Source organism: Eschrichtius robustus, chromosome 7 (assembly GCF_028021215.1).
Source record: "Eschrichtius robustus isolate mEscRob2 chromosome 7, mEscRob2.pri, whole genome shotgun sequence".
Classification (NCBI taxonomy): domain Eukaryota; kingdom Metazoa; phylum Chordata; class Mammalia; order Artiodactyla; family Eschrichtiidae; genus Eschrichtius; species Eschrichtius robustus.
The window spans coordinates 73,982,444-74,006,664 of NC_090830.1; the positions used below are offsets into that span (position 1 = coordinate 73,982,444).

The 24,221-nt window shown below is 37.2% G+C and overlaps 1 protein-coding gene across 6 annotated transcripts in view; it reads right to left on the bottom strand.

The window, feature by feature from the left end:
* The window catches only part of SLC25A16 (solute carrier family 25 member 16), an 88,949-nt gene that overhangs the window by 49,301 nt on the left and 15,427 nt on the right, over positions 1 to 24,221 (bottom strand). For 4 of the 6 annotated variants that reach the window (XM_068547689.1, XM_068547687.1, XM_068547686.1 and 1 more), the window contains exons 5-8: positions 17,567 to 17,688; positions 17,252 to 17,318; positions 13,038 to 13,200; positions 8,700 to 8,768 (exon numbers count right to left, since the gene is read on the bottom strand). In XM_068547689.1, the coding sequence (XP_068403790.1) occupies positions 8,700 to 8,768; positions 13,038 to 13,200; positions 17,252 to 17,318; positions 17,567 to 17,688 (421 nt within the window). Of the gene's footprint in view, positions 1 to 5,675; positions 7,125 to 8,699; positions 8,769 to 13,037; positions 13,201 to 17,251; positions 17,319 to 17,566; positions 17,689 to 24,221 lie in introns of those variants that run through there. The other 2 variants (XM_068547691.1, XM_068547692.1) reach the window with 2 other exon arrangements.

Consider the following 24,221-nt stretch of genomic DNA (forward strand, 5'->3'; position numbering starts at 1 on the left):
AGTCATACAGACAGGTACTGTATGTCTTTGTTCTTTTTAAAGACTGCTTTGGGTATTCTAGGTCCTTCACATTTCTATATAAATTTTAGAATCAGGTTGTGAATTTCTACAAAGAGCCTGTTGAAATTATGATTGAGATTACATTAGACCTAAAATCAATTTGAGAAGTATTGATTTCTTTAAAATATAGAGACTTCTAATGCATTAACCTGGTTTATCTCTCCATTTATATAGATTTTCTTTAATGTCTCTCAGCAACATTTTGTAATTGTCAGTGTAAAGCTCTTGCATAGATTTTTGTTAAATTTAAGTATATATATATTTTTTATAAGTTTTTTTAAAATTTATTTATTTTATTTACTTATTTTTTGGCTGCGTTGGGTCTTCATTGCTGCGCGTGGGCTTTCTCTTGTTGTGGCGAGGGGGGCTACTCTTCTTTGCGGTGCGCGGGCTTCTCTTGTTACGGAGCACGGGCTTTAGGCGCGCGGGCTTCAGTAGTTGTGGCTCACGGGCTCTAGAGCACAGGCTCAGTAGTTGTGGCACACGGGCTTAGCTGTTCCGCGGCATGTGGGATCTTCCCGGACCAGGGCTCGAATCCGTGTCCCCTGCATTGGCAGGCGGATTCTTAACCACTGCAGCACCAGGGAAGCCCTAAGTATATTTTTTGATGCTATTTTAAATGAAATTGTTTTTCAATTGCTTCCTGCTAGTATATAAAAATACAATCTTTAAAGTTTACCGTAGGACTTTCCTGGTGGTCCAGTGGTTAAGATGCCACGCTTCCAATGCAGGGGGCACAGGTTTGATCCCTAGTCAGGGAACTAAGATCCCACATGGCACGTGGTGCGGCCAAAAAGATAAGATAAATAAAATTTACCTTATATCCTGAGACTTTGCCAGTAGTTGTTTTGTAGATTCATTAAGACTTTCTATGTAAATAATCATGTCATCTACAAATAGAGGCAGTTTTACTTCTTCCCTTCTGATCTTTATGCTCTTTATTTCACTTTCTTTCTTAAATTCACTGGTTAAATAGAAGTTCTGACACTGGGCATCCTTGCCTTCTACTGATCTTAGCGGGAAAGCATTCAATATTTCACTATTAAATATGATGCTAGCTGTAGGTTTTTCATGAATATTTGCTATGGTTATCTAATCTATGTAAAAAACAAAAACAAACCTCCAAAACTTAGTGTCTTTAAACAACAATCTTTTTTTAATTAATTAATTTATTTATTTTTGTGGCATGTGGGATCTTAGTTCCCGAACCAGTGATCAAACCTGCGCCCCCTGCAGTGGAAGCGAGGAGCCCTAACCACTGGATCGCCAGGGAAGTCCCCAACGATCATTTTTATTGGCTTATGAATTTTCATTTTGGGCAGGGCTCTGTGAGGAAAGCTTTTCTCTGTCCATGAAGCATCAGCTGGAAGCTGGAGGATCCACTTTGAAGATGGCTTACTCAAATGGCTGGCAAGTGGAGGCTGGCTGACAGTTTCTCTACAGGGGCTGCCTGGCTTCCTCACAGCATGTTGTGAGGATTCCAAGAGCGAGCATTCCAAAAGATCAGATGGAAGCTGTTTCAGCTTTACAACGTAACTTCAGAAGTGACACAGCATCACTTCCACCGTAGACACAAGCCCACTCAACCAGATGTAAGGGGAGGGAATGGTCTCTACCTCTTGATGGGATGAGTGTCAATGACACGAGAAGAACATGTGAGATGAGATGTACGGTTGGAAAATTAATCTGACAAAATGCCCTATCAGATTGAGGAATGTGATTAATGTGATTAATCACATTATCCCTGATGTGATTTTTTTTTTTAAATGTTAGCCACTATTGATTAGCTTTTTCCTCCTAACGACATTTATTCTTTTTTAATTAATTTTTTATTTTATTTATGGCTGTGTTGGGTCTTCGTTTCTGTGCTAGGGCTTTCTCTAGTTGTGGCAAGCGGGGGCCACTCTTCATCGCGGTGCGCGGGCCTCTCACTATCGCGGCCTCTCGTTGCGGAGCACAGGCTCCAGACGCGCAGGCTCAGTAGTTGTGGCTCACGGGCTTAGTTGCTCCGTGGCATGTGGGATCTTCCCGGACCAGGGCTCGAACCCGTGTCCCCTGCATTGGCAGGCAGACTCTCAACCACTGCGCCACCAGGGAAGCCCGATTAATTTTTATAATGTATCAATTTTGAATTTTGCCAAGTGCTTTTTCTGCATCTATTGAAGAATCATGTGTTTTTCTCCTTTATTCTGTGAGTACAGGAAATTACACTATTGACTTAAGATTGTGAAACAACTTGGCGTTCCTAGGATAAACCCAATTTTGTCATGATACAATAAACTTTTTATGTATTGCTGGATTTGATTTGCTAATATGCTGTTAAAGATTTTTCCATCTTTGTCCTGAAGGATACTGGTTGGTAATTTTATTTTTCTGTAACAACTTGGTCAGGTTTGGGCATCAAGGTTATAGTGGCATCATAAAAGTGCTGTCTTCTGATTTCTTAAAGTTTGTATAAAATTCTTTCTTTCTTAGATGTCCAACAGAATTCACAATCTGAGCCTGGAGTTTTCTTCGTGGAAGGATTTTTGATAAATTCAGTTTCTTTAATTGGTTATGCAGATTTTGTTTCACCTACATCAGTTTTGGTTGTGATTTTCAAAGCCTCTGTCCATTTCATCTAAGTCGTCAAATTCCTTAGCAAAGAGTTATTTAGAAATCCCGTATTATCTTTTTAATATCCACAGGATCCATAGTAATGTCATCTTTTTCATTATTTTTTTTTTGGCCACGCCGCATGGCTTGTGGGATCTTAGTTCCTCAACCAGGGATTGAACCCGGGCCTTCGGCAGTGAAAGCGTGGAGTCCTAACCACTGGACCACCAGGGAATTCCCCATTCTTGATATTGGTAATTTATGTTCCTTTTTAGTTATCAGTCTAGCTAAGGGGCTTACCAATTTTGTTGATCTCTTCAAAAAACCAATTTTGGGGTTTGTTATTTTCTCTATTGTCTGTTTTTAATTTTGTTGGTTTCTGTTGTTGTTTTTTATTTTTTTGTTTTGTTTGTTTGTTTTGGCTGCACCGGCATGTGGAATCTTAGTTCCCCAACCGGGGATCAAACCCACGCCCCCTGCATTGGAAGCACAGAGTCAACCACTGGACAACCAGGGAATTCCCTGATTTCTGTTTTAAGTGCATATAATTGTTGATAAAGCAGAGTGATCTTTGTAAAAATATAATCAGGCAATTTTACTCCCCTACTGAAAACCTTCAAGGCTTCCCATTGCATTTAGAATAAAAGACAAAATCATTACTATATCCTATAGAGCCCTAAATACATTGATCTGCCCTTTGTCTACTTCTCCAACCTATTTATTGCTACTCCCTCACTCAGGGAGCTTCATTCACACTGGGCTTAGATCCACCACTTACTGTGTAAACCTGGGCAAGTTACTTGATATCCCCGGGTCTCAATTATCCCAACTGTAAAAAAGGAATATTTAACAGTGCCTATCTTATAGTACTGTTATAGAGTTAAGGCATCAAATAACGATATCTGACATACTTGTATAGCAACTGTATACTTAAACACTTACATCAATTCTTTGAATATGACATTGTTACAAACTAGAAATCAATGACAAATAATAAGTCATGTATATTTCCTGAGGATTTACTATGCTCCATTCCTTACTTTAAGCACTTTTGATGCCTTTGTCTATTTCTCCAACCTATTTATTGCTACTCCCTCACTCAGGGAGCTTCACTGACACTGGGCTTCTGACAATTCCTGTGTCAAACTAAACTTTTTCCTGTTTCAGAGTTTTTGTACTGTGCTGTTCCCTTCACCTGGGCCATTCTTCCCCCACAGCTCTTTGCACGACTACTTCCTTTTCATGTGTAGGCTTAAAGTTTAGCACATCAAAGAAACTTTTCCCTGACCATTCTAAAGTAGCACTCTGATCCTTACACACAACAATTATTCTCTATCATGTAATCTATTTACTTCCTTAATAAGCACTTTCCAGGAATTCCCTGGTAGTCTCATGGTTAGGGCTCTGTGCTTTCACTGTCAAGGGCTCTGCACTCAATCCCTATTCAGGGAACTAAGATCCCGCAACCCTCTTGCTGGGGGGGAGGGGGCCGGGGGGGGGAGCAAAAAAAAATTTCTAAAGCACTTTCCAAAAACTGTAATCATTCTATTAATTGGTTTGTATTTATTACATATTAGAGCTTTATGTGAATAGGAAGGATACTACTGTGTTGAAGTATAGCATCATGGCTAGTAGACTAGGCTGTAGGCTGAATCTTAGATCCACCACTTATTGTGTGAACCTGGGCAAGTTACTTGATATCCCTGGGTCTCAATTATCCCAACCGTAAAAAAGGAACATTTAATAGTGCCTATCTTATAGTACTGTTATAGAGTTAAGGCATCAAAAGTGCTTAAAATAAGGAATGGAACATAGTAAATCCTCAGGAAATATACATGACTTATTATTTGTCATTGATTTCTAGTTTGTAACAATGTCATATTCAAAGAATTGATGTAAGTCTTTAAGTATACAGTTGCTATACAAGTATGTCAGATATCACTGGCCCACTCTGCAAGGCAACGCATACTGATATAATATAGGTATTATTATTTGCCATTCATCCTGGCTCAAATTAGCAACAAGACATTTCTGTCAAGAAAAAACAAATAACTTTCTTTCTAAATTGCTCTTTCCCTGAACTATTTGTGCCTCGTTTCTCTCTACTAGAACATTTTCTCCAAAAACAGGGACCAAATCTTCCTTCTGCCCATCAGTAAACATCACTGAGCAACTATTATGATGCCATACCCTGTTCTCCTTAAAGAGGATGAAGGTATGACTCTGCCCATGAAAGAACCAATTGGGAGGACAAGTAAACATGCAGTAACTAAAAAGTATGGTACATACCCTGTTAGAGAAATACCCAGTGATAGATGCTATTGGGAATCCAAATCAGACTGCAAGTACAGTTAACAGACCTCTCAAGGTATGCCCCCATAATGCTGATATAATCCGTGGCACACAATGGGTGCTGCATGAATGGATGTTGAGTAATCTGGGGGAAAATGTTGTAAGATATTATAATATATACCCACTAACCTTTCCATCTCCATACAGGCCACCATTAACAGCTAGGAATGGTACCTCACTCATCAATCCCTAAACAAAATCACTGCCCCATTCTATAGATCAGAGGTCTGTACCCAATAAAAGGCAAGGAAAGTATTACAATGGAGATCAAAACATAAACAGTCAATATTCAAATGGAAGATAATCTGTCAAGATTCACTTTGCGTTATCAATCTGAAAGAAATCAGATAAAAATACTGTCATTATTTTAAGTATTCTTCCATTATGTTTAATATTTGTGCTTCAATAATGTAAATAGTTAAAAGAGAGGAATAATTGTTGAAATATGAATAAAATTTATTTTTAATAACCTATGTATTCTGTAACATAGAATGCAAATTTTTATTTTAAAAAATATTTGCAGTCCTCTTTTATTGATAACATAACTGAGATACTTATTTTATACATTTAAATTATCTTGAGATTTGATAGCAGTATTTAGCTACAGTGTAGCCGAGAAATGAAAATATACAAAATAGTTTTAGGAACACATGTATTTTTACCTGTGGGTACACTTATAAATCATACAAAGATACACATTTATTTTAAAATAAAGACTTTGAAAGTGAAACCAGTTCATATAATTTTTACCAAGTTATGACAAGAAATCTTTTATGCAAAAAAATAAAAATTGAAGCAGAAATAACACTTTCAATTTAGTTTTCTAATGTCTTAAAAATCACATCAATTCTACAAATTGCTGTTTCTGAGGACAGAACTATTAACTGTTCCCCTCCCATTTTTGTCATGCTTATAATAAAACATAAAAACTACTCTAAACATAATAACTGGAATTCTTACATTTTAAACCATTTTAATATAAATGATAGCAATTCAGATCATGTTTTACATCTCTACTTAAGTTTATATTGCACTAAAATTATTTTACGTGGAAGAACTAGTTGCTGTGTCATAACATAATATCTTGGAAACATTCTTTGACATTCACATCTATATTAATGGATATTTCACAGTCCACTTAAATAAATTTTCTAGTATACATCAAATCATCTAACAAAAACAAATCTATAATGCTAACTTGTTTTGAGAGCAAAGATATTCAGTATTTACTATTACTGCCTTTGGGAAATACATTGACTTTTAAAAACACATTTAAATCACTCAGAAACTGGTAATAACATTTGAGCAATACCTGAAAATTCTTGACTTACTGATGAGTCTCTACATGGTTACTTTTTGAATACAATATTTATCAAGAAATGAAGAGAAAAAGTGTTTGTCCTTTTATCCAGCGGAGCAGAATTATGAGAAGGGAAATATTAAGAATAATACTTCAATGCTGGCTTCTAACCTATGTTTTATATAACTTAAAATTTCAGCTCTCATCATTCTGCTGCAATATAACCAAGACTGTTAATAATAATAATAACAATAACAGCAACCAACATTAGAGTCTTTGAAAATCATGATTACAATTAAAAGCTTGGAATAGCATGATAAAACTAATGGCAACCTTTTGAATTCCATTTTAAGTTAGTTCTATCCAAATAACACTTTAAAATGGTTTCAAATAACCTTACTGATTAGCCAGCATCAGCTTAGGATTTTTTTGCAATGTTCTAAGATATAACTTTTGGCGTAAAAAGTATAGTAAGCACTTTTGATTTGTGATGAATAGAAAAATCAAGTACTAAAATACCAGTGGTTCCTGTGACAGGGTAAATATCCCCCTTCAAGTAATGTTCTCCCCAAATTAAATTAACATTTTATTTTTCCCTCTGAGAGTTTAAGGAAAAGAAATAACGATATTTTTTAATTGAGGTGAAAAAACTGCTTCATAAGTTCATATGTTGTAAAAGCCACTGCCTGAGAAGGAACGCAGCGAATGTAATTAAGAGATAAACCACGATATAATCCTTTTCGAATTCCATGGTGTCCATAGACATACTTCATAGTCTCCCGCATGGTACTGAAAGAGAATGGTTAAATGATGACACCTTTATGCCCAGTCACGAAGAGACAATTTCAGGATCCATAATAGCATTTTTACAAGAAGCTAAAAATGCCATCTTGAGTAGCTTTTGGAAGGCAAGTGTTAAAACAAGCTAAAGGACTTCGCTGGTGGCACAGTGGTTAAGAATCCGCCTGCCAATGCAGGGGACATGGGTTCAATCCCTGGTCTGGAAGATACCACATGCCGCGGAACAACTAAGCCCATGCACCACAACTACTGAGCCTGCGCTCTAGAGCCCGAGAGCCACAACTACTGAAGCCCACGCACCTAGAGCCCATGCTCCGCAACAAGAGAAGCCACCGCAATGAGAAGCCCGCACACTGCAACGAAGAGTAGCCCCTGCTCGCCACAACTAGAGAAAGCCCGTGCACAGTAACAAAGAGCCAATGCAGCCAAAAATAAATAAATAAATTAATTAATTTAAAAAAAAAAACCAAGCTAAAAATTCATAGTAAAAGAGCAATTCATTCCAAACAAGTACAAGCATTATGCATAGGATTCCGGGGCTCATTAATACCATATATTTTGTTTGCATTATGTCTGTGACATTTACTAGCAACACTATTTCATAATAATATTTGAAATATTGATGTAGTCTTTTTAAAGGATATATGAGCAGTTGCCCTTTAAACTCTCAAGTTTCTGCTCACGTTCTATGCTACAATGAGCAGATGGTTATAGAACTAAAGCTTGAAGGACTATCTTTCAGATTTCATCAATAAAGACTTTCTTGTTTCAGTGTTCTTTCCTTTCAAACCAACATTTTGGGCTTTGTCTTTCTCTTTCAATATGCAATGTAGACTGAAATATTCAAAAAATCTTTTGGGTGAATGAAGGCAATTCGTGGTCCTCAATAAACATTCTGCTCTTCCCCTGAGGAACAACACATCACCAATCAAACAGAATGATTCGAAATTTCTACAGATTATAGAAAACTCTAGAGCTGGGCTATGCAATAGTGGTAGCCACTAGCCACATGTGGCTACTGAGTACATGAAATGTGGAAAGTCCAAAATTGAGATGTGCTGTGAGTGTAAGATACACCCTGGATTTCAAACACTTAGTATTTTTTTTAAAAGGATGTAAAATACTGAAATGTTGAAGTGATAAATTTTAAATATATTGGTTTAAATAAAATATTTTAAAACAATTTCATCTGTTTCTTTTTATACTTTTTTAATGTGGTTAGGTTATCAGAAAATTTTAAATTACATATGTGGCTCACATCATATTTTTATTTAAAAGAGCTGCTCTAAAATTAAATTTGCTTTTTTTTTTGGCCGCAAGGCTTGTGGGATCTTAGTTCCCTGATCAGGGATCGAACCCTGGCCCCCACAGTGAAAGCACCGAGTCCTAACCACTGGACCACCAGGGAATTCCCTAAAATGAAAATTTTAATAGGAGGATTAGGACCTCATTAAATTCAGTTTACCAAAGAATACTATGGGAGATAAAATGAAAGCTCTAGACTACTAGTGAGATCACAGTCCTATCTCCCTACTTATTATACACATTACAGTTCCTAAAGAAATTGAACAATGACAAATGAAGAACTTACAGGCACTTTTCAAATTCTGGAAGAACAGTTCCTAACTGCATTCGCCGACGTGTTACATCAAATGGGTAGCTAAAAAAAGAAAAAGAAGGACTTAAAAATGATTTTTAGTTTTCTACTCAGCAATTATTGAATACAAAGCCCTATGTATGCTAGGAAATAATGTGTTCCTATTCTCTTACTGTTTTGTCTAATCTGGGAGTCAGGATATAGGCATATGAATAAAATCAAATAACAATACAGAGGTCTCCTTGCCTTTGCCTAAGTGGTTCCCTTGGGTTAAATGATTCTTCTCTTTCATCACCCAATATCAAGTTCTATTTATTCCCCCAAACCAAATTAAATGCCACTTCCTGAGGAAATAGACGGGGTGCTTTCCATTGTTGTAACCCTAAGACAGGGTTTCTTAACTTTGGCACTATTGCCATTTTGGGTTGGATAATTCTTAGTTGTGGGAGCTGTCCTGGGCATTGTAGGGTGTTTAGGTAAATCCCTGGCTTCTACCCGCTAGATGCCAGTAGCACACCCCCAGTTGTAACAACCAAAAATGTCTCCAGACATTAATAAACGTCCGCTAGCGGCGAAACCACCCCAGTTAAGAACCACTACCCTAAGAGTATTCAGCAAGTGCCCCTGTATACAGTAGGCCAACAAAAAATTCTCCTTAAGGGCTAAAATTAACAATACAGATAATTGCATTTAGAGGATAGAGAAAATTCTATGTGAAAAGATTGCCTCATTCTGCAACTATGTATGGTGATGAACGTTAACTAGACTTATTGTCATGGTCATTTTACCACATATACAAATATCAAATCACTATGTTATATACCAGAAACTAATATACTATTGTACATTAATTATACCTCAATTTAAAAAAAATTTTAAAGATTGCCTAAAATGAAATATACAAAAGTAATCTCTTAGGAGTGGGACCCCAGGTGATTTTTTTTTAAATTACTTTTTTGGGGCTAATGTTGACTGCTTATGTTAGGTCCTGTGCTAAGCAATTTATGTACATTATCTCATTCCATCTTTACAACAATTGTGTGAAGTAGGTACTGTTATCTCAATATTAAGATAAGAAAATTGAGTCTTAGAGACATTTTCCATGTCATAAAGCTGCTTTCTACTTCCCTATTCAAAGCTCTTGTTTATACATATATATATACATACACACATATGTATATATACATACATATATATAATATATATATAAGTGATATGACGAAAATAATTATATACTTTTATATACATTTAAATTTACTATGAAATAATTATAATAAAAAAACCACCCATGTACCAACCAAACAGCTTAAGAAATAACATTACTAATAGATGAAGAGCTCTATGCATCTAAGCAGCATCTCCATGAATTACCTTTTTTTTTTTTTGGCCCTGCCTCACGGCTTGCAGGATCTTATCTCCCCAACCAAGGATCCAACACATGCCCCCTGCAGTGAAAGTGCGGGGTCCTAACCACTGGACCACCAGGGAATTCCCCTCCATGAATTATCTTTTTTCAAATTTTTAAAATATTTATTTATTTATTTTTGGCTGTGTTGGGTCTTCGTTGCTGCACGCGGGCTTTCTCTAGTTGCAGCGAGTGGGGGCTACTCTTCGTTGTGGTACACGTGCTTCTCATTGTGGTGGCTTCTCTTGTTGTGGAGCATGGGCTCTAGGCGCGTGGGCTTCAGTAGCTGTGGCACGTGGGTTCAGTAGTTGTGGCGCACGGGCTTAGTTGCTCCGCAGCATGTGGGATCTTCCCGGACCAGGGCTCGAACCCGTGTCCCCTGCATTGGCAGGCGGATTCTTAACCACTGCGCCACCAGGGAAGTCCTGAATTACCTTTTAATGGGAGGTAGAGAGAGGAAAAAACTTTACGGGGAATAAAGGGACCAAAACCCCAACCTGAAGGATTCAGTTTCCAAGCAGGAAAAGATATGTCTGGGTGGAAGGAATTGATTAATAAAGAGAAAGTAAGAAGACAAAGTACAAGGATCAGAACTAGGGAAATAACAATGGGAAAGAAAGAAAATAACATTCTAGGCAATGTTTTTAAGCAAAAAAATGACAAAAATATTTGGATATGTACAATGTGAAAAATGATCTCAAGGTATTATCAGGACTAGAAGATTAATGGTGATCAGTAACAAATAGGAAAGTTGGGGGCCGAGGACAGACACGAAAAAGAAGACAGGAAAGCAGTATATGAATTACAGAGCTTGAACTGAGGACAGAAGTCCAGGTAGAAACATCCAAGAGCTTGCTAGAGAAGTAATGAGAGTGAGCAATGAAGATTTAAATAGAATTAGTTATCTGTACAGAGGTGACCACTGAAACCATAAAGATAGGTCAGCTATTCTGGATGTTTACGGGAAGAGCAGAGGCCCAAAGTCTGGCTAGGCCTTAAAAAAATCAGCACAGATAGGTAGGAGGAGGAAGACATGAATCAGCGAGATACCTGAAAAGGGAAAGTTGCCACAACTAAGAGTTCGCATGTCACAACTAAAGATCCCACATGCAGCACCAAAGATCCCGTGTGCCGCAACTAAGACCCAGCGCAGCCAAATAAATAAATAAATATTAAAAACAAAAAAGAGTCAGTGGGTGTAGAATATAGCTTATGAAGTAAGTAGAAAAGAAAGACAGATTTTAAAGATCTAAATTGGAAGTAAATAATAAAGAAAAGGGGCAGTAAAACCAAGAAGAGAATCAGAATAGCTAGAGGTGATCATGTCTCTGCAAATGAACAAGGTTCCGCAGCCATGTTTCTAAAAGTAAACTACACACCTTTTTTTTTTTTAATATTTATTGATTTATTTGGCTGTGTCAGGTCTTAGTTGCGGCATGCGGGATCACTGTTGCCGCGTGCGGGACCTTTTAGTTGTGGCATTCGGAATCTTTAGTTGCAGCATGCGAAGTCTTAGTTGCGGCATGTGGGATCTAGTTCCCAAACCAGGGATTGAACCCGGGCCCCCTGCATTGGGAGCACGGAGTCTTAGGCACTGGACCACCAGGGAAGTCCCTACACCTTTTTTCCTTTACTTTCAGTCTAGTATGATCTGCTCCCACACACAAGTATACTGAATCTGTCTTCACAAAAGTAATCCTTCATTGTGAAATCCGATGAATACCTTACTTTTCATTACCCATCTTACTTTGAATTTTCTTTTTCCATTGGATACTCTTTTTTGAGCCTTTGTGACACTACTATTTCCTGTTGTCTTCCTGTTTTTCAGGATACTCCTCAGTCACAGAGAGCTTCCCTTCTTCCTGTTCCTGAAAAGTTCCTGCTTCTTAGTATTCCAGCCTTTTTTAATCTCATCTATCCAATCTCTCTTGGTCTACAGAAATTCTCTAAAGCCAACTTTCCAATTACACTTTCCACCTAATTTATCTATGTCCCTAATACACTTATATTAATATAAAACTCCCTTGCATTGCTACTGTCTTAATAAGAGTATAGGCTCCTTGGGACTTCCCTGGTGGCACAGCGGTTGAGAATCCGCCTGCCAATGCGGGGACACGGGTTCAAGCCCTGGTCTGGAAAGATCCCACATGCTGCGGAGCAACTAAGCCCATGTGCCACAACTACTGAGCCAGCACTCTAGAGCCTGCGCGCCACAACTACTGAAGCCTGTGCACCAAAACTACTGAAGCCCATGCGCCACAACTACTGAAGCCTGAGAGCCTAGTGCCTGTGCTCCGCAACAAGAGAAGCCACCACAATGAGAAGCCCCCGCACCGCAACAAAGAGTAGCCCCGACTCGCTGCAACTAGAGAAAGCCTGCGCGCAGCAACGAAGACCCAAGGCAGCCAAAAAAAAAGAGTATAGGCTTCTTGAGGCTTGAGGCGATACTTTTGTTTTTCCTTCAGTGAAACTCCCAATGCCTAGCATACTGACTGGCACAAAGTAGGTCTTCAAGATTTACTGCAAGAGAAGTTGTACCTACACACACACACACACACACACACACACACACACACACACACACACACTAAATGGCTCAAATTTCAGAAAACTCATACAGGCAAATTCATGAGGAAATATGGATGAAAACTATGGTGTTTCTTTCTAGCTTTCTTTTTCCTTTCTTTCTTTTAAAATCCACAGAAATTGAGTAGGTTCAAACTAATTTGGTCAATTTGGCACGAAGTTATTTATAATATGCTTAAAGTGCAGGCACGTTGGAAATAATGTATTAAATTAATATTTATATTTTGCAAGGGATCCTGTGTTTTAATAATCTATTAGAAAAAATAAGACAACTAACCAATGCTAAAAATCAGTATTGGATAAATGTAATTTGATTTAATTAATTTGATGAAGAAACTTACGATATTGTCTGTGCTATTGCTCCAGCAACACCACCACAAAGTAAGTTTATGTGAGTTTTCAAAACTAAGACATTAGGATTGTCTGATGAAGGTCTGCCAAGAAGGGTAGGAGCATGGGAAAGCCCAACACTCTTTAAGGTACCAAAAGTAAAAAATGAAACACCTGAAAAACAAAATATAAATTCACCACGATGCTTAACAGAATGTGAGCTGTGAGAAGACACCATTCTTACATAATAACCAATTAACTCAAGGGACTAACTATGCATTTCCTGATTTCCAATGTTTGGCTTAATCTAAGATAAAAAGATTTAATTAATGTTTACAAATAACCTAAAGATAACAAAATTACCACCTATAAAAAATTATACATTGGTTTTTCACACACTAACATAATGTTCAGTTCACTGAATAAAGGTAGTAGTTGAGTATAATGCCACCTTATACATGAATAGAATTGAACAGTTTTCCAAGGTTTTACATAAGTAAAAGTTAAATTAATGATTAGTAATCTTAAGTAAATGTGACATATTTACAATAACAATGATGGTGATAATGTAAGGTAGAAGCAAGAAATTCAAAAGTGATAAAGCATTGTTATTTCAATTCAGTGTCTAATGTTGTCTTCGAGGAAGAGTTATGACAATGAGAGACTCACCAGACACATGGAATCTAATGAATATTGAATTAAGTCATTGATAATGTGCAGTTGGTGCTGGCTGAATATTTACACGATTTTATAATAAAAGGATTAAAGTCATACATTAAAAAAATTAACAGAACTCAAGTATACCTATCAACTAAACATTACTCAAGACATCTCGATATCTACTGAATTTTTAAAACATATTGAAAAAGATACTTGATTCTTAAAAACAAATAAGCACTAACAAAAATTCAGTCTAGGATAACACCTCAATATATGCATTTATTCTTTATATAAAATTCTTATGATCTTATAGTATTTTATAATGATGCTATACAACTTTAGACTATTCATAAACTTTTTTTTAAAGAAGTGGTTTTTATTTTTTAATTTTTAATTTTATTTTTATTTATTTATTTTTGGTTGCATTGGGTCTTCGTCGTTGCACGTGGGCCTTCTCTAGATGCAGTGAGTGGGGGCTACTCTTTGTCGTGGTGCGCAGGCTTCTCATCGCGCTGGCTTCTCCTGTTGCGGAGCACGGGCTCTAGGCACGCGGGCCTCAGCAGTTGTGGCACATGGGCTACGTAGTTGTGGCTTGCGGGCTCTAGAGCACAGGCTCAGTAGTTGTGGCACACGGGCTTAGCTGCTCCACAGCATGTGGGATCCTCCCAGAGCAGGGCTCGAACCCGTGTCCCCTGCATTGGCAGGCAGATTCCCAACCACTGAGCCACCAGGGAAGTCCCCATACACTTTTATATATGGGAAATCTATTCTATAGACTTAAATACAGAAATCTTAACCACAGGAAAAGCTCACAACAAGGAAATTCATAGCAAATTAAACACAAGTAGAAAAAAAATAGAAATACCTTAATTATGCGGAATGGTATTCACTGAAATATGACACAATTAATAAAAATGTGAATAGTATTCAGAAATTTGAAAACCATTTGGGAAATAGGAAAAAATTAAGAAACAAAATTATATACAAACTATAACTATGTAAAAAATGTATTTCAAAAACAAAACTAAAAACAAACAAAAAAAATTAGAAAGAGAAAAAAATATAGTAAAAAAACTAAAGAGTTCTGATTCCAGCATAATGGCAGTCTAGGTATTCTGAGGAACTTTGTCATTGCAGAGCAACTATATCCATTGCTGGGCTTACAAAAAGGAAGAGAAGGTTTCCAAGAATCCCTAGCAGCACCACCTTCCAAAAATATAATATGAGGCCCAGTTGGGAATTGTGGCCCATGAGAGAGGTGGAGTGACTCTACATTTTGATGGCAATAGCAGCCAAGCCATTGAGACAGATCCTGCCATTGGGCCTACAGAAGATGAAATCACTGGGTCAGAAACTCAGAGGTTAAAATCAAGTAATGGACTCATAATTAAAGACCACTCAAAAAAAGCCACAAGAAATAAAACAAACAACAAACTAACTAAATAAATAAAGACCATCAAGCATAGGAGGAAGCAAATAAACTTATATATTTATAAAATATTTGGGGGGGGTAAGAATTCAGAAAAATAAGCAAACAAGAAAGGAATAAAAAGAAATGTAAAAAGAAAAACAGGGCTTCCCTGGTGGTACAGTGGTTAAGAATCCGCCTGCCAATGCAGGGGACACGGGTTCGAGCCCTGGTCCTGGAAGATCCCATACGCTGCGGAGCAGCTAAGCCTGTGCACCACAACTACTGAGCCTGCACTCTTGAGCCCGTGAACCACAACTACTGAGCCTGTGTGCCACAACTACTGAAGCCTGTGCGCCTAGAGCCCGTGCTCCACAACAAAAGAAGCCACCGCAATGAGAAGCCTGCACACTGCAAGGAAGAGTAGCCCCCGCTTGCCCCAACTAGAGAAAGCCTGCGTGTAGCAACGAAGGCCCAGTGCAGCCAAAAATAAATAAATAAAACAAATAAATTTATTAAAAAGAATATAAAAAAGAAAAACAAGTGGAAATCAATAGTAAGGTAAAGAAACAAGTCCAAATATATCAATAATCACAATAACCATTAAGTATACTAACCGGCAATTAAAAGATTTTACTGACCAGATTAAAGAAATACCCAGCTATATATATATAATGATTACAAAATAAATACCTAAAACAAAAACATGACAAAGTAGAAAATGAAAGGATGAAAAAAGATATCCCAGGCAAATATTAAGTTGGATCTGGGCAAAAAAAAATTATGAATGGGGGGAATTTGAACAATGACAATATACTAGATGATATTAAGAAAGTTTCATAATGGTTAAGACAAATACCATATCACTTATATGCGGAATCTAAAATATGACACAAATGAACCTATCTATGAAACAGAAACAGAATCTTGGACATAGAGAACAGACTGGTGGTTGCCAAGGGGGAGGGGGCTGGGGGAGGGATGGAGCGGGAGGTTGGGGTGAGCAGATGTAAGCTTTTATATATAGAATGGATAAACAAGGTCCTACTGTCTAGCACAGAGAACTATATTCAATATCCTGTGATAAACCACAATGGAAAAGAATATATATATAAAAAAAAAGAATGTTGGGCTTCCCTAGTGGCGCAGTGGTTAAGGGTCCGCCTGCCAATGCAGGGGACACGGGTTCGAGCTCTGGTCCAGGAAGATCCCACATGCCGCGGAGCAACTAAGCCCGTACGCCACAACTACTGAGCCTGCACTCTAGAGCCTGCGAGCCTCAACTACTGAAGCCCGTGCGCCTAGAGCCCGTGCTCTGTAACAAGAGAAGCCACCACAATGAGAAGCCCACGCACCGCAACGAAGAGTAGCCCCTGCTCACCGCAACTAGAGAAATCCACATGCAGCAATGAAGACCCAACGCAGCCAAAAATAAATAAATAAAATAAATAAATTTATAAAATCAGTAACGAGCCAAAATGCCAAGTATCATCACTTTTATTGACTGCTGCACTGTAGGTCCTTAGCTGGTACAGTAAGATAAGAAAAAAATAAATAGACAAATAAGGATTTGAACAGAAATAAGAAAAATGATGTTAGGCACAGGATGTAATGGTCCACACAGAAAATCCAAAGCATTTACAAGTAACGTGGTAGCTGGCTATCATATCAACAAGTAGAATAATGGCTAGCTATAAAATCATATAAAAATTAAATCAAGCAATAAACTGAAAATGTAATTTTCTAAAAGACACAACAAAACTTATAAGGTGTCTATGAATATATCTAACAAAAATGTCCAAGATCTGTATGCAATTTCATTCAGAATTCCAACAAGGATTTTTGTGCAACATCAAAAAATGATTCTAAAATGCACATGGAATAGCAAAATATCTACAGTCCTTACATTCCTGAAAAAAAGGAGCAAGGGACTTGTCCTACCAAATATAAAGACTTACTATAAAACTGCATTCTATTATTGTTTTAAGAAGTAGCACTACAGATCACTGGGGAAAGGAGAAATTAATCAATGACTATCTTTAGGGAGGAAAAAAAGTAATTCTGGACAGATTAGGGGCTTAAATATAAAATGCTAAACTTTAAAATCACTCCTACAAGAAAATGAAAAACCAAGATTTTGCCAAATTTAAAACATACCTGCATATGGAGCCATTCCTAATATAGTAGGCATCAAGCCTCTGTAAAATCCAAGGAAACCACCTTCCTTTTGAGTGAAGAAAAATTAGAAGTGAAATTACACTGGGCTCATTATGATAAATGCAAAAGAACAAAAGCATACATTATACAGGAAAAATTATTCTGGACCCACACTGAAACACAGATGTGTTTTCACAATTATGATTAGTATCAGTAATTATAAGTAAAACAATAACTTTCAAAACAATGACATTCAAAACATTTGCCTAAATATAAAAGGACATGTTATAGACAAGAAAAGTAAAAATGAAATACCTTTGCATAAATTGTTTTGAATGCATGAATAATTCCCGTATAAGTGTGTTCCCCTTTCACCTGGAATGCTAGGCGTACTCTAACCATATCAAGAGGGTAAGTACAGATAACTGCTGTCATACCTGAAAAGAAAGCAGAAACTTAAATGTATAAGAATCATATATTATGTATATATATATATATATATATATATATATATATATATATATATACCTTTCCTATTATTAGTAATGCTCTCAAATTATACAGTAATGATGAAAACCCAATGAAATCAAAGGTAATATTACTGACAGAATTATATCATAATATTATCAGCTGAAAAACTTGTAAGTAAAAGGGTCAGTTTGTAAAATCTTTTCAAGTTCTTCCCACTGTGAAGTTATAATGTTAGCACCAAAATAGTACAGTGTTAGTGGATCATGTTAGTATTTTTTAAATTCTATTACTTGTCTATTCACAGGTAAGATATCAGAAAAGAAAAACTGACTATCTCCAAGGCACTAGGCAGGATATTTGACTTTTTCCTTATTTTCTCTAATCCTAAAATGGAGAGATGCTTAACCTACCTAAGGAATTCTTTTAAAAATAAAATAAAGGCATTTTTAAAAAAAATTCAAAGCATGGTCACTATTTTCTTTTTAAAATTTAGGTAAGGGTAATTCCCTGGTGGTCCAGTGGTTAGGACTCCGTGCTCTCACTGTCAAGGGCCTGGGTTCAATCCCTGGTCGGGGAACTAAGATCCTGCCAGCAGAGCAGCTAGGCCAAAAAAAAAAACAAAACATACAGGAATTCTGAAAAATAAATAAATAAATAAATAAATAAAATTTACATAAATTTGTTACAGACTAAACATAATAAAAATATAAATGTCTAAGGTCATAGAAACAATTTATTTTAGGAATAAAATCTCCTGATAAACAAATTTAGTATTAAGTTCTAGATTTTCATCAATACATGATTTCAAATTCCATAAACTATCCAGGTGATTTTTTAAAAAAAATATTTATTTATTTATTTACTTATTTTTGGCTGCGTTGGGTATTCGTTGCTGCGTGCGGGCTTTCTCCAGTTGCGGTGAGCGGGGACTACTCTTCGTTGCGGTGCATGGGCTTCTCATTGTGGTGGCTTCTCTTGTTGCAGAGCGTGGGCTCTAGGCGCCTGGGCTTCAGTAGTTGTGGCACATGGGCTCACTAGTTGTGGCTCGCGGGCTCTAGTGCACAGGCTCAGTAGTTGTGGCGCCTGGGCTTAGTTGCTCTGCAGCATGGGGGATCTTCCCGGACCAGGGCTCGAACCCATGTCCCCTGCATTGGCAGGCAGATTCTCAACCACTGCGCCACCAGGGAAGTCTCCCAGCTGAATTTTTATTTGTATCTTTTTTACTGAGGTATAGTTATGTATCAGTTATGTTTAAAATTAAAAATAATCTTCTATTTTTGTAAAGTACAAAAGAAATAAATGCTCAAGGTAAAAAAATTAGAAAATATAGACAATCAAAAATTTTTAAATATATATATTCATCCTCCAGTAATAACCACCTAAATATATAATATTACAAACCTTTTATACAGGGGCATTTACACACATCTAAACACATACATACATTTAAAACATGACAATGTGTTTCCCTGGTGGCACAATGGTTAAGAATCCACCTGCCAATGCAGGGGACACTGGTTTGAGCCCTGGTCCGGGAAGATCCCACTTGCTGCAGAGCAACTAAGCCCGTGCGCCACAACTACTGAGCCTGCACTCTTGAGCCCGTGAGCCAAACTGCTGACCCTGTGTGCCACAACTACTGAGGCCCGCATGCCTAGAGTCCATGCTCTGCAACAACAGAAGCCACCACAATGAGAAGCCTGCACACCACAATGAAGAGTAGCCCCCGCTCGCCGCAACCAGAGAAAAGCCCGCGTGCAGCAACGAAGACCCAACGCAGCCAAAAATAAAATAAATAAAATAAAATAAATTTATTAAAAAAAACCCCACAATAATGGTGTAATTCTATTTCGTAGTCAATTTTTCCTGCTTTACATTATATTGTGAACATCTTTCTACATGAGAAAAACATTACCTGGATGTACTATAATTTATTTAAACAATCCTCTTAGACATTTAGGTTGTCTCCATTATTTGCTACATGATATTGTAATAGTAAACAGTGCTTTGATGAATGTCCTTATAACTAAATATTTCATTATGGATAAATTCCTAAAATAGAATTATTAGGACAATGCATAAGGCTTTTAATAGAAATTGCCTTCCAGAATGATTGTGCTGATTTATAATGTCATCCGTTAGAATATAAGTCCTATTCCTCTAACTTATCAGAAGTATTAGATAATTATTAGACAAGTAGAATATTCAATTATTAGATAATTTTTCCAACACTGGATGGGCAAAAAAACACTCTGTGTTATTTTGGTTTCTCATATGACATTCTTTTTCTTTTTTTTTTTGGGGGGGGGGCAGTTTTATAACTTTCTTTGACAATCAGTGGTCAGTTCCCTTCCACATCAACTGTGTAGATTTCTGAACGTGGTGACAGATTTTTGAAAGTGGTTACCTCCTTGGTACATAGGTAACCAACATATAGAGCTTGTTTGGTGAATCTTCATCATCATTATGTTTTCTGGACAACCGCACACAGATATGGTAGGGATATTCCTCATATCTTTGGCCCAGACAGCTTTGTTAGGCATAGTGTCAATGAGCACACTGGGAGTTCTCATCTCCTTGCTGGCCAATTTCTGGATCTCTTTGAGTACCTGAGGGGCACACTCTTGAAGTCCACTCCAGGGATGTGCTTGTGAATGTTAATGGTGTATTCCCTGGTCACGACCTGGTTGGTGAGCAGATAGACGCTTCGTCTCACCACCCTTCTTTGCAGGAGCCATCCTGCCAGGCCCAGGTTGGATAGGAAGAGCTTGAGGTATTGTCATGACTTTCTTTTTCTCTGTAGGCTTTTAACATGATAATTTCATCTTTTTATTAGTCTTACCAAATGAAAATATAATTTTTTTTGCCACAACTTTGGCCTACAATAGCATACTAGTCATATAAAAGTGGCAATTTAAGTGATTTCTGTATTCTTAACCTAATTTAACTTTTTAGTTTTAATTTTTTTTGACATTGTATTATTATTACTATCATTATTATTATTATTATTATTATTATTTTGGCTGCACCACATGGCTTGCGGGATCTTAGTTCCCTCTCCAGGGATCGAACCTGTGCCCCCTGCAGTGGAAGCACAGAGTCCTAACCACTGGACTGCCAAGGAATACCCAGTGTTAAATTTTTAGTATTTGTTTAATATTATTTAAATAGACCTGAGATACCTTACCCCATTTACTGAGCAAATGCTACTGTAACTTGCATCCATTTTTATTAGCCCAAACTTAAATCTATACTAATTTTCAGAGCTTCTGCCACTCTCCCAAAAATCTAAATCAGTTCGCCATTCCTTATACATGGACTAGAAAACAATGTTCTTTATGTTATTATCTAGGTATCTCTCATGGCATCTCTACCTGGGTGATTGTAACATTATCTCTGAGCTAAAAATCTACACAGCTAATATACTGTTAATACTTTTTTTTTTTTTTTTTAAGATTTATTTATTGATTCATTGATTGCTATGTTGGGTCTTCGTTTCTGTGCTAGGGCTTTCTCTAGTTGTGGCAGGCGGGGGTCACTCTTCGTTGCGGTGCGCGGGCCTCTCACTATCGCAGCCTCTCTTGTTGCGGAGCACAGGCTCCAGACGTGCAGGCTCAGTAGTTGTGGCTCACGGGCCTAGTTGCTCCGCGGCATGTGGGATCTTCCCAGACCAGGGCTCGAGCCCGTGTCCCCTGCATTGGCAGGCAGATTCTCAACCACTGCGCCACCAGGGAAGCCCACTGTTAATACTTTAATGCAAACACATGCAACCCTTCGTTCTCTTTTCCCCCCTTAGTTCTCTCGAGAATGACGAAGACTCAATTCCTTTAGACAATGAGCAGAAAGTCAGTTTGAAAATGTTTAATTTTAAAAGCAAGCAATACTTTGTATCAAGATTAGCCTAATGATACTCAGAACAGGTTAGACTCATAGAAGAAATGCTGATTTACGATTAACTTATCTGTGATTTAGCTGTAAGTGATATTTTAAACCTTCCTTTTTTTAGTTTGCACATAACAATAAAGACTGTCTACTATGTGCCAAGCACACCATACCAGGCACTTTACAAACACCACCTCTAATCCTCACATACCAAATACCACCAACAATCCTACAAGGTAGAAAATTGAGGCTCAAAGTAGTTATGTGAGTTGACCAAATTCACAGTTTCTGTATCACAGAGTAGAATTTGAGACTAAGTTTTCTGGCTCATATCACAACATATATTGCCTTCCCTGTAATCTTCTTTTCTCAAACATTTAATTAGTACTTTCTAAACTTAAATTTTTAGTTCAGAAATTCCATCAGTTCAGTGATTAGAAATGTCAGTTCCTCATTTCAACCAATTTGATTTTGAGCTGCTCATCTGAGCCATTTGTTTTCAAGCTATTCATTTTCAAACTATTTAACTTGTTTTTTATCTATTGGTATTCAAACCAGCCATGTCTGGCAGCCAAGGCAGTGACTCTTCTAAATGGCCTCTTTGAAGCTGAATCTAAACTAATACAGTACAAATGTGATGTTCCTAAGACAAGGTTTGGCAATAATATCACATTTAAGTCACAGCAAATACCTTATTATCCAGATATTTATAAAACTACATATTTCGCAGCTTGGCTTAATTTTTTGCAGCTTGTGCTAAATATTTTGCAAGGGAAAATTTTACAAAATAAAATGAGGAGAGATTATCTATAAACTAGTTCCATGTTTATTGAAAATGGCTCATATTAAGGAGTTTAACAAATATAGAAAAAATAAAAAGGCTGACCATTTTAAGGCTTGATCATCCTGACACAATTTGGTTGAACATCAGATTTTGCAAGGATTTGCCCAGATCATCACTATTCATTTTATTTCTTTATGCTTCTGTAAATTTTTACAACTCCCATATTTTTTTTCTACTCCCTATCTGGATCACTTTCGTCTTGCCTCTCCTATTTGTTCTCCCTGACTCCATTTATTTCTTCTTTCCTTCTCACATGCTCCAAGCCTTCTCATTGTCTTCTTACTGGTTTCAAGTGGTTTAACATGAAATAACTGAATTAACAAAGTGATTAAAACGGTAAATTGGTAGAAAATGAGGACATCCAGAAATTCCTAAAGGTAAAGGAGGCATTAGTTTAAAATCTGTAAGACCATGAGTCAGGCTGAGGAACTGGCATAACCTAATTGTACATCAAAGAATGGTAAAAATAATGCCAATGATTACTACAATGCTAAACTGATGATCTAGTTTTACAATTTTTTGGCCAGTTTACTTCACCATGTTTTTATATGGTATATTTCTTCTGAATTTGAGCAATCAAATCTTCCTAAAGAAAAACAAAACCTTTTAACCAGGATGTTTAAAGCTTACAAAGTTTTTTGTTGTTGCTGTTGTTCACTATTTCTAAAAGCAACTCAGTGATTTAAATGTAACTTTAAACTTTAGAATTTAGCAAGAAGATTTTTAATAATTTTGTACTCTGATAAATCTTGAAAACTCCTTAAGATTTTAAATGTTTATTTATCCTTGGAATAAGTGGGAGGTGAGAACTATTCTTCTGATAGTCGTATTTTACCCTTCACTCTAAGTATAAAATTATGAAGCCCTCTACAGGCTGGATTTAGACTTTCAGAAGCCGTAAAAGTCTAAAAGCTCTAAATACAGAAAAGATTATGACATCTTATATTGTTCAAACGAAAAACAATACTGCACTGTAAAGTAAGTTTGGGGATATCCAACTAAGTTTTTTTTTTAAACATTTATTTATTTATTTGGCTGCGCTAGGTCTTAGTTGCAGCACGCGGGATCTTTTAGTTGCAGCATGTGGGTTCTTTAGTTGTAGCATGTGGGATCTAGTTCCCTGACCAGGAATCAAACCCGGGCCCCCTGCATTGAGAGCGCAGAGTTTTAGCCACTGGACCACCAGGGAAGTCCCTCCAACTAAGTTCTGATTCACTTCATGATGACTCTGTCAATGCTTTTTAAAACTACCACATCATTAAGTTCCTTTTTCTCCACACTCTCTCCAGAATTTATTATTTGTAGACTTTTTGATAATAGCCATTCTGACTGGTGTGAGGTGACACCTCATTGGGGTTTTGATTTGCATTTCTCTAATAATTAGCGATGTTCAGCATCTTTTCATTTGCCTGTTGGCCATCTGGATATCTTCTTTGGAGAAATGTCTATTTAGGTCTTCTGCCCATTTTTTTTTTTTTAATTATTAGCATATATATATATATATATATATATATATTTATTTATTTATTTGTTTGTTTGACTGTGTTGGGTCTTCGTTTCTGTGCGAGGGCTTCCTCTAGTTGCGGCAAGCGGGGGCCACTCTTCATTACGGTGCGCGGGCCTCTCAGTATCGCGGCCTCTCTTGTTGTGGAGCACAGGCTCCAGATGCGCAGGCTCAGTAGTTGTGGCTCACGGGCCCAGTCGCTCCGAGGCATGTGGGATCTTCCCGGACCAGGGCTCGAACCCGTGTCCCCTGCATTAGCAGGCAGATTC